Genomic DNA, 12,014 nt, shown 5'->3' on the forward strand with positions numbered 1-12,014 from the left:
TCGAGACTATTTTATTTTTGTAAAGAACTAAAGTAGGGACCATATTTTTTGTTAGGGACCCAAAAAAGTATTTACTCTATATTAAATTCAAGTTGATATACATAAATGCACAATACATCTATTAATAGGTATATACATATAATATAGATGGAGATTCTAATCATAGAAGGGGGAGGTTATACTTATTACATCTTTTTTTTATTATCTCTTACTATTAAATTTTAATTACTATTTTTTATTAATTTAATAGTGGTAATTTATTGAATTATATTTATTAATTAATTATTAATTTTTAATAAATTATAAATATTAGATTGACGAAAATTAATTTAATAATAAAAGATAATAAAAAAAAGAGCGAGTAATATTTTCCTTTCATTTCCATGAAAGTACGAAACGTTGTCGAACCCGCTTGATATGTGCATGAAAACGACATAGCCACATAGGTATTATATAAAAGCAACAACATACGAACTGTGTCTCTGTTTCTTTCTCTTTCTCTTCTCATTCGCTTTGTCTCTGCTATTGTGTTGTATTCCATGGACGACTTCTTGGCTCTAATTTGCCCTAATTCTCCATTCGTACGCATCTCTTCCCCTTTTCAACTTTGTCCTTCTCAAGTTTTTGTTCCTTTTTTAACGAGGAACCAACACTAATCACACTAAACCAAAATCTTATATTTATTTCTATGGTTTTGTTTTTAATCAATCTCTACCTTTTAACTTGTCAAATATTTGAAATTCTAACGTTTAACTATATTTTGTTCTACCTAATATTCATTTTCAAGTCAGCCCAAAAGGAGTGCCATTAATTTTTGCATGAAGACTCTTAAACTACACTTGCTGTGAAAATTTGAATCAGACTATGAGATTCTGTTTGCTACTAAATTGTTGGCCTTTGGCTTTCTTAATGGGTGCAAGGATGTTGTTGGATTTTTGAGAATATATAATTGAAGAATCATATGATTCTGAATCTGTTTCTCACTTGATTTCAAAATTAACTTTTGCCACTAGAGCAACTAACATTTTTCTGGATATTCAGAATTGATTCAAAAGTAAAGGTTAAATATTACACCATTTAAGATCATGAAGGTTTATTGCACTCTCCTCATGAAAGGCACCTTTATTTCCTGGTTTACAGGTATGGGATGGAAAGAGATTCTCCGAGTGTTTTGAAGACATATATCCTTATTATTTATGAGATTTTAGACTTCAATTTGTGCACTGAGAATTTTATTTTATTTTATTTTATTTCCTTAACAATATCTACTGTTTTAGGCTTTGCAGTGAACATAGTGACTATTATTATGATTGTTGTGCTTGGATTTTATCAGAAGTTTGGTCGAGGTGTTCAGAGATCAGATGCCCAGGTAGTAGCTGATCTTAAAGGTTTTAGAGAAGGCACTAGAAAACCGCTGCAAAGAAACATGTCAAAATTTCATAACCTGGCCTTTGTTTTCTGTTTTCAAAACAGTTTTATGCAAGCCTTAAACTTTTATCCTGTAGTGTTACTGTATACTGTGTTCTCTTCAGCTCATACATTGTCCATTAGTTGTCAAGCTTTGTTGAAATTGTCTAAATCATGCAGGAAAGAGTATTTAATATTCCCCATATATGATCTTTGCATTCTAGTATATACCTGAAATAATTATATCCATATTTGATGCATTTACAATGAGTGAACAGATGACCCTTCCCGAGAAATTTGTCCTGGAATTGGTACCAGCTGTTGGAGCATGTCTTTCACTCTTGGACATTTTTTTTCTGTGGAAGAAAGCACATAATAGCCACTTTGTTGGATATCATAAGTGGTTTTATAGTTGTTCTGAGTTGATTATGTGGGTAAGTTTTCTAATTTTTAGTTGTTGGCTATGATGTTGTGTAGAGTTTTAGGCATTTGATTTCTTGTGATCTAAATCTTTACTTGTGTCTGTATGTAGACAAATATCATTTTCTTCACAAAATGTATCAAAATTCATTACATAGTCTTCAACTGCATCTCGTGTTTCTGGTGGATTCTGAAACCAATATTGGGGGTCTTCCATTTGGTGACAAAGTTTCCATCATTGGAGGTGCTATGATTTTCTGGATTAGATTTTTTTTTTATTTCTTTCAATTATTACTAATAATATTTGTTTATTTTCAAACAAATCTTATATCAGTATGTTAGATGTGAAAGATTTGGCATAATCTTCATTGCAGGTTTCATTATGCATCATGGAAAGCTTACTTGTTCTCTTGAATATCACATTTGGCATAGCTATCAATGTGATCAGGATAAAGAGGCTGTCTTCCAAAAGCAGGTATATACTGGCCTGTCATTCTTATGTAGTCACTTTCTTTTTAAGATTGGTGATAAGCATTAAGCATTAAATAAATTTTATAAAGATGGTAGAACTGATCATCTCTCTCTCCCACACAAGCGTTCCTTAAACCCATTTATTTGCCCCTTAAACTGTTGGCCACCCTTGATGCCTAGCTATCCTTGATTATATTATATAGGGTACATTACATGTAATTTTGCTTATCACTTATCTAAATGATTTGATCTGATTGTGGTAACAAGTACTGTGCATCCATTTGATTGTTTATGTTACTTAATATATAGAAATGAAAATTACTTTTTGTTTCTAGCTCACAGCAGTAAATGTTGACCGAATCTGTTGTGATAATTTTAGTTTATTGGAAGATCCACTTCTTTCCAATGGCATGGACCTTGAGGAAGGTGGCAATGGTAATATTGTAAGTATATATTGCTGTTGTAACTCTCTTCTCCAACTCTTGTGTTTACTCTCTTAAGATAATTGGTCTCCAATATGTATGGGATGAGTCCAGGATATAATTTTTTTTTAATTTTAAATACAATTTAATTGTTGCCCACTGTTGTTTTGTTTAAACAATTGGATAGTGGTAAAATTAAAGGAGAAATGTACAAAACTCTTGTTAACTTCGGGGCTTTAGCATATATTGCCATCAACTTTCAACTTCGGCAGTCAACATCCTTTAGCTTTCGAAAATTTTTCAATAGTTAGTTTATGCTAAAAAAATATTGCTAACTTTAGAAATTTATTTTTCAAAGTATGAATTTTTAAATAAGGAATCAACATATGCATTGACATTTAAAATTATTTAATTTAAGAGTGGCATAAAGATAAATTAACTAACAAAATATAGATAAAAGCAGCTATTGAGACATTTTTCAAAGTTGCTGGTTATTTGCCAAATTGAAAGTTGGGAGGTTTTTTGCCAAAGACCTGTTTTGGAAGGGGATTGCATGCATTTTCCCCTTGAGTTATTTTCCCCCTGTAGAATATTATCTTATTGTAGTTGTTTGAGCTGTGCCCTATCATATTCTTTTATAATTCAGTTCTATTAATATTTTTTATTTGACGAATGCATCCCTTCTTTTTTATCTTTGACTCAGTATGATATGTACATCCCTAAAATAAATTGTCCATTACAACTATTTTAATCTTGAATGTATGGAGAGTTAGTTAAAGCCTTGTCTGTTAATGTGGTTTCTTGTGTCTCGTACAACCTCCCAAAATAATTTGAAAGCAAGAGTTTGGAGTGTATTTCTTGTTCTCCACAATCTGCATAATGCTTTTTATGTAAAATTACAACAATTTTAGTGCTGTCTAATAATTACTTGTACAGTGTTTATTTCAAATTTCTAAGATTGATATGCTCTTACTAGTTAAGTTTTTCTAAAGGGAAATAATGGGAACGTTTGGGATATGATGACTTTTCAATTCATAAGTCCGGTAATGAAGCATGGTGTGGTAAAGCAATTAGACTCTGAAGATCTGCTGCCGCTACCTACTGATATGTGTCCTTTCTCCTGTCATGATATAATTTTGTCCTGCTGGCGAGCTCAACTGAGTAATAATGGTTCAAACCCATCCTTGTTAAGAGCACTCTGTAGTGCATATGGATGGCCATATCTCCGCCTGGGTTTATTGAAGGTACTTTTCTTTACCAAATCATGGTCTCCTCCCCTCCGCTAAATAAATCTAAGTTGATACAAAATCAAAGCTCCTGCATTACTATTTATACACAATAGTTACTCCATATGTTTAAGCTACTATAGACTAGTGGAATCTATTTTTTTCTAACTAATGCTGTCTTTAAGATATTGGAACTCTTAAATTTCAACTTATTTTCCTGACTATCACTATGGAGATGGAAGTTCAGTCTTTTTTTTTTTTTTTTCCTGGAAATTGAAGGAAATTTTAATCCCTGTTAAATAAGTTTGTGTCTACAGAAGTTGCTTTGTGTGCTGTACTCTATGTTGCCTTTAATAACACAGCAATGGTTCATGGGATATTGGTCAAATATACTGATAGTATGCTAACTTCTGTAATCAATCGTAGATTGTATTTGTTGCTAGAAATTCCTGTTATGCCAATGGATGTATATTGATAGTATGACAGCTTAGATGGCATAGCATATTTTACATTTATCTAGATATCTTTATTAAAAGGGAATGATTGTTATTTGGGACTTCGATCATATTGTCACAGTTCCCAAATTTTTTTTACCTGAATGCCACGAGACTGGAAAAATTTGCCAAACTGCCACGACACCATACCCGCTAATAGTTGTAGATGGTTTGATCTGCCACGTGGCACGAAACCTAAGGCCACCAGACTCACTGTCACTAACAGCGAGTTTATTGGTCTGAAACTCGCTTGGATTAGCAATGAGTTTAACGTGGCATAAAATTTAGGATGTTTTACCTTGAAACTTTAGAAGGACATAATTTTTGTCTCGGGTGTTCGAATCAAGTTTTTTTTTTTTTTTTTAATCCACGTAACTTTTTGAGAGCTATGCGCTAATAAATTCCCGAAAGAGATTCAGTCAAAAAAGTTTCCCAAAAAATGCTTCTTTGTGCCCTATTTGGCATGTTTTATCTTTGTGAATGATGCTATCTAAATTTTTACTTTCTAACACTAATAAATAATCCTTCGGCAATTTGCCAGTGCATAGATATTAAAAAGTTATGTAGGATAAAAAGAAATCCAATTGATTCGGACACCCGAGCCAAAAATTATGGCTTTCCGAAGTTTTACGGTAAAACTACCAAAATTTTGTGCCACGTGTCATCACCGTATGAGTCTAGAAAGTCGCTGCACTAACAGCAAGTTTCACATTTGCTGCCACGTGTCCCTGCTTCTGAAACACCTCTGACTAATTTGACCACCAAACTCGTTGTCAATGACAGTGAGTTTGATGGCCTCTGGAATTTTGCCATGTGGCAAAACCATACCTGCTGCTACTGGCAGCAGGTTTGACACCGTGGCAATTTGAAAAAAATTTCCATCACCGTAGCATTCAGGTTAATTATTTTGGAAATCGTGACATAGTGGTCAAAGTCCCATTGTTATTTATTTCCAGATAAGCAGGGAGAAATTTGAATAGTCTGTATATAGTGTATATATCCCATTTTTAATGATGATGTTATCTTGACATGTTTTAAATTTCGAGAAGCTACATGGATGATCATGACAATCTAAAAATAGGATTACTTAAGATTACATGACTTGAATATGAAATAATATGTTGTGTATTAATCTGATACAAAGAGTTACAATATATAGAGACCCTAATGGGCTTAAGTGAGAATCCCAGAACTAATCCAAAAGAATATTTACAGATAGGAAGTAATCTATTTAAATCTAATCATATCTAAACATATCTATTCTAACACTCCCCCTCAAGCTGGTGCGTATATATAGGGGTGTGCTTGGAGCGTTTCATAACCGGTTTTAACAAAACTGAACCGAACCGGTTTTAAACGGTTTGGTTTTCAAACCGAACCGGTTTTCTTCTTTTAAAACCGGTTTTTAATTTTCTAAACCGGTTTGAAACCGGTTTATGGTTTATAATCGGTTTTGATTTAAAACCGGTTTTAATTCAAAACCGGTTTTAAATCAAAACCGGTTATGAACCATAAACTGGTTATCAAGTTCAAAACCGTTTTTTTAACAAATTCAAAACCGGTTATTCACCATCAGATCCAGATTTATCGCCTTAATTTCTCACCTAATTTTTTTTTTTTGGTAATTTCTCACCTATTTTTTTTGCTCTTTAGTCGCAACTCTAATTTTAATTTTAATTTTAAATTTAAATTAATCACACTCCTTCACTTGTTTTGATCGCAAGCTTTTCACTCGTTAGGATACTTTAATAACTCACGGTTTGATACTCGCAAGCTTTCTTTTTTTTTTTTCTCCAAAAAAAAAATAACTCACGGTTTGATCTAATTTCTTTAGCTTAGGCTTCTGTATTTTATAGCCGGTTTTTTAATAAATTTAAAATCGATTTCATATTGAACTGTATTTTATTTTTATAAACTCGTTATTTACCAAACCATAAAAATAATTGGTTATCCATAACCAAACTCCTTTATAATTAAAGAACAAATAAGTAAATCTATTGTGAGTTGTCCTTTTAACGACGCTCTCTTAGAGACGTTAAGCCAATTGATTAATTTCGTTGCCCTTTTTGTTATGATTTTTTAACTTCATTTTTGTCATTTCAAAGCCTTCGCCTTGTCAAGTTATGAGTTTGCCAGGAGGTATGTTGTTACTTTTTTTTTTTTGGGAAAAAAAGTTGTTACATTACATAAGAAGTGCTTTTATTAGGATGCGACCTTTCGATTTATGTGTAATTTTTTTTAAAATAAATATTTTCTAGTTGAGCTGCTTAACTTTTTTTTGCTAATTTATTGTTTGAAAGTTTGAGTCAATTGACTAATATAATAGGCATGATAAAAGAGAATACTTATTTGTTCTTTAATTGTAAAACAGTTTGGTTATGGATAACCATGGATAACCAATTATTTTTATGGTTTGGTAAATAACCAGTTTATAAAATAAAATGCAGTTTCATATGAAACCGGTTTTAAAAAATAACCGGTTTTTAAAATGTGGAGCAGTTTGGTTCATGTGGACATTTTGAACACCCCTACGTATATATTGTGAGCACCAAGCTTGCTACAAATGTATTCAACCCGAGGACCTCTAAGAGCTTTAGTGAAGACATCCGCTAGTTGATCATTAGAGTTGACAAAAGCTGTCTTGATTTCTCCTGACTGAATCCTTTCTCGAATGAAGTGACAATCAATATCTATATGTTTGGTTCTCTCATGAAATACAGGATTAAAGGATATATGTAGCGCAACTTGATTATCACAAATGAGTGTAATGGGTTGTTTCTGTTCACAAAGATGAAGCTCCTAAATCAACTGCTTTAACCAGATTAACTCACATGTAGTAATTGCCATTGCACGATACTCAGCTTCTGCACTAGATCGAGCAACAATTGGTTGTTTCTTGCTCTTCCAAGAAATTAAATTTCCTCTAAAGAAGACACAAGAGCCAAAAGTAGAGCCTGTCTGAGGGTGATCCTGTCCAATCAGCATCTGAATAACCACAAATTTCTGTATTTCCCTGATCCGAATACAACAAACCTTTTCTTGGTGTTCCTTTGATGTATCGGAGGATCCTCACAGCAGCATCCCAATGAGAATCACAAGGGGATCAAGGAACTGGCTAGCCGTACTAACAACGAAAGAAATGTCTGGCCTAGTCACAGTAAGATAATTGAGCTTCCCAATTAGCCTCCGATAACGACCAGGATCAGATAACGGCTCCCCCTGTCCGGGCAATAACTTGACATTGAGATCCATGGGTGTATCAATTGGTTTACACCCCAACATACCAGTCTCTTCTAGGATATCCAAGACATACTTCCTTTGACAGATAGAAATGCCCTGTCTAGATTGTGCTACCTCAATTCCCAAGAAGTAACACAGTTTCCTGAGGTCCTTTGTTTGAAATTGACTGAATAAATACTGTTTTAACTGACGAATTCCAGCTTGATCACTCCCGGTGAGAATGATGTCATCAACATAGACTAACAAATAGATGCACTTATCAGGAGATGTGATCCTATAAAATACAGAATGGTCAACTTTACTGCGAATTAAGCCAAACACATGAACAGCAGAACTGAAGCGACTGAACCATGCCCGAGGAGACTGCTTGAGACCATATAAGGATTTGCGAAGACGACACACCTTCCCAGACTCCCCCTTAGCAACAAAACCAGGTGGTTGCTCCATATAAACTTCTTCTTGTAAATCTCCATGAAGAAAGGCATTTTTGATGTCATGTTGAAGGAGTAGCCAGTGATGAACAGCAGCAAGAGCAAGAAATAGGCGAACTGACGCCATCTTAGCGACCGGAGAGAATGTATCGCTATAATCAAGGCCGAAGATTTGAGTAAAACCCTTTGCAACTAGGCGTGCCTTAAGTCGATCAACATGGCCATCAGGTCCAACTTTCACAGTAAAAACCCAGCGACAACCAACTATAGACTTCTCTGGAGGAGCAGAAACAAGGTCCCAAGTGCCAATTGAGATGGGATAGAATTAAAGGGTTGTTGATCAAGAAAAGTGACATCAGCGGAAACAAAGTAACGCTTAAGATCGAGAGAATAACAACGATAACTTTTTTGAAGACGAGAATATCCAAGAAAAATACATTTAAAGGCTTTGGATGTTAACTTGTCCTTACCAGGAGTGAGATCATGAACAAAACAGGTACAACCGAAGACATGTGGGGATAAAGGATAGAGAGGAACATCTGGAAGCAATAAGTTATAAGGAATGTCATTATTAAGCACAGATGAAGGCATACAGTTGATGAGAAAACAAGAGGCAGGGACTGCATCGGCCCAGAAGTGAAGAGGAACATGCATGTGAATAAGAAGAGTCCGTGCAGTCTCAATGAGATGTCTATTTTTACGTTCAGCTACTCCATTTTGTTGTGGAGTGTGAGGACAAGTAGTTTGGTGTAAAGTATCCTGTGTGGCTAAGAAATTAGAAAAGTCAACAGAAACATATTCCTTAGCATTATCACTACGTAAAATACGAATAGAAGCACCAAATTGAGTATGAATTTCAGCAGAAATTTTTTGATAAATAAAAAATAACTCAGAACGGTTTTTCATTAAATAAATCCAAGTACAACGTGAAAAATCATCAATAAAGGTAACAAAATACCGAAAACCTAAAACAAACACACTATGACTAGGACCCCAAATATCTGAATGAATAATTGAAAAAGGAGCATCAGCTCGTTTATTGACTCGATTAGCAAAGGAGGAGCGTATGTGCTTCCCTTGTTGACATGACTGACAATCTAAAGTCTGAAGATCTGATAAAACAGGAACCATCTTCTGCAATTTTGAAAGACTAGGATGCCCAAGGCGACTGTGGATGAGTTGTGGAGATTCTGTGAGAGAACAAGCAACTGAAGGACTCGGCACAACCAAGTAGAACAGACCCCGTGACTCACAGCCCACTCCAATCGTCTTCCCCGTACCCAGATCCTGCACAGAAACAGAATGGTTTGAGAAGGTGACAATATAGTTAAGAGAGTTGATCAATTTACTAACAGATATTAAACTATAAGGGATGTCAGGAATGTAATAGACAGATGTCAAGGTCAATGAGGAGGTTGGACAGATTTGTCCAATCCCATGAACAGATGCCTTAGTGCCATCAGCAAGAGTAAAAGAAGGTAAATTATTAGAATATGTAAGGGATGAAAAGAGTTCCTTATTACCACAGAGGCAATCAGTAGCACCTGAGTCAAATATCCAAGGACCAAGTTATGCAGAATGAGAAACACAAGCAATGAGATTACCAGTTTCTGAAGCAGAGGCCTGAGACTGAGGAGAGGCCTTCCTGAGAAGGGTCTGGAGTGCCGCATAGTCTTTAGAGGAGAGAGAGACTGTACCATTTGAAGCAGTATCCGATTGAGCTATATTAGCAGCATGAGAAGGTCGCAGGTGAGTATACTTTGTGTAGCAACGTTCCTCATAATGACCAAGTTGCTGACAATAATGACAACGAGGTCGCTGACCACGTCCTCCTAGGCCACGTCCTCCCTGGCCTCTACCACAACCACGTCCACCTCCAATGTTCTCGCGAAAGTCAGTACGGGAAACTAGGGCAGTGGAATCAACAACAGCAGACGATGCAGGAGCAGATTTCTTATTAAGATTCAGAAGACGCTGATACGTAATTGATAGATCAGGATCCCCACTAGTCAAGATAGTATCCCGGGCATTATCATATTCTTCGGGAAGACCAGAAAGTGTGGCAACCATAAAGAGACGTTCCACCTGTTTCCAATATGCAGAAGCATCAGTAGGGTAGGGCAACATATCAAAATATGTCTGCATCAAAGATCGACTTTTGCCAGCATATGTTTTCATCTGAGTGTCAGATGATTTGCGCAGATCAATAAACTGAGACATGATGGAATAGAGCTGCTGAACATCATTAGTGTAGAGGTGTTTTGCTTCCTCCAACACTTCAGTGCAAGTTTGAAAAGAATAGAATGTCCAAGACGACTGGATCAATTGACTGCCAAAGGATACTCAGAAGCTGGTTGTCAATCCTTTCCCAATCAGATTTTTCCTCCTTAAGAATATCAGTAGATTTAGTCCTGAGATGGTTCCCATGTCCCTGTCCAAAAAACCAAACTCGAACAGAGGTGGCCCAGGTCTTGTAATTAACAGAACCCTTCAACTTTGAAGAGGTAATGGGCCCAACATTGGTGGAGATGATATTAGGAGAACTTTTGACAGGACGAGAGGGAGAATTAACCTCCGAATGAACAGGAGAAGTTGCTGCCATTATATTAAATCACAAGGGTATAAACCGAGTAAATAGGAACGAACCTGATCACAAATCAAGAAGAGGCGCGCACAAAAAGTGAGACCCACAAAGATCCATTCACAGATCTGGAAAGGAGGACGAGCTTTTCTGTCCAAGAACGGCCAGAAAATTCCACCGGAATAGTGCACACGCGCCGGCAGAAGGTGGCGCGTGAGCACCACGCGCATAGGAGACGGGCGACACGTGACGACTGCGATGGTGGTCGGACTTCCACAGACTTGGTCGCCAGGAGGAGACGGTCCTGATCGCGTGTGGTTTGGGCTGAAAACTCGCCGGAAAACTTCTCCGGTGGCCTGAACAGTGACGGACGGTGGTTCCGGTGGCCGTCGGAGGTGCTGACGCGTTCGGAAATTACTCAGAAGGGGCTTACAGCCTTAGATGGCTTGCTGGAAGGACGCACGGCAAAGAAAAGAGGACTCCTAAGCAGTGGGCTTAGGTTTTAAAGCTAAAACAAGGTTTTAAGCGTAAGCGAGGGTCCCCAGAACAAAAGAGCTCTGGTACCAACTTGAATATGAAATAATATGTTGTATATTAATCTGATACATAGAGTTACAATATATAGAGACCCTAATGGGCTTAAGTGAGAAGCCCAGAACTAATCCAAAAGAATATTTATAGATAGGAAGTAATCTATTCAAATCTAATCATATATATTCTAACAACATGGATTATCATGTTAATTTTAAAGGTGTTGACACCTTGACAGTTGACATATTCACCTATTAGTTTGCTAGTGAGAAAACTGGATTTTCCAAATGATATCGAGTCGTTAGCCTGTCCTTGTTTGTAATGAGATGCCTTTTATAAAGTACATCTAGGTCAATATTAAAATACGTCTTCTTTGCCCATGAAGAAAACTGATATGTACAAGGGAATTGGTGGTCCTAAACCTTTCAAGGTTTATACTAGAAGGAATAATGTTTAATTATATATTGTAATAATGTGGAGTTGTACACAGGTTACGTTAGTTGTAGGAAGTTATGGGTAGTTTTATCAACTATGGGCAGTTTAGGACAATACCGTTGAAGACAGTTATGATATTGTAATAAGAGGATAAATTAATCCTCAGTTTAGAAGGGAATGCAGTTCTTACTGGTTTACGTAGGGGTAGTTAGTAAAGGAAAGTGCTCCTTGGAGAGGTCTAACCTCTTGTAAGTGTTGTAAGTGAACTTCTTCTATTGAATATATGGATTGCAGTATTTATCTGCTGTTATATGTTAATTCAAGGGAAAGAAACTAGGAGCACAACAAAAACAATA

The 12,014-nt window shown here is 36.0% G+C and overlaps 1 protein-coding gene across 3 annotated transcripts in view; it reads left to right on the top strand.

Annotated features, from left to right (window-relative positions):
• The first annotated feature begins 541 nt into the window (after positions 1-541).
• LOC133315482 (ABC transporter C family member 13) overlaps positions 542-12,014 on the top strand; it is a 28,382-nt gene continuing 16,909 nt past the window's right edge. Inside the window, exons 1-8 of one of the 3 annotated variants that reach the window (XM_061517108.1) lie at positions 542-581; positions 1,141-1,181; positions 1,270-1,369; positions 1,686-1,841; positions 1,940-2,071; positions 2,202-2,302; positions 2,678-2,741; positions 3,713-3,964. In XM_061517108.1, coding sequence (XP_061373092.1) covers positions 1,307-1,369; positions 1,686-1,841; positions 1,940-2,071; positions 2,202-2,302; positions 2,678-2,741; positions 3,713-3,964 — 768 coding nt within the window. In that variant the 5' untranslated portion in view covers positions 542-581; positions 1,141-1,181; positions 1,270-1,306. Of the gene's footprint in view, positions 582-1,140; positions 1,182-1,269; positions 1,370-1,685; positions 1,842-1,939; positions 2,072-2,201; positions 2,303-2,677; positions 2,742-3,712; positions 3,965-12,014 lie in introns of those variants that run through there. The other 2 variants (XM_061517109.1, XM_061517110.1) reach the window with 2 other exon arrangements.

Source organism: Gastrolobium bilobum, unplaced genomic scaffold, assembly GCF_033153095.1.
Source record: "Gastrolobium bilobum isolate Gb01-03AN ecotype WA unplaced genomic scaffold, APGP_CSIRO_Gbil_v1 utg2933, whole genome shotgun sequence".
NCBI lineage: Eukaryota > Viridiplantae > Streptophyta > Magnoliopsida > Fabales > Fabaceae > Gastrolobium > Gastrolobium bilobum.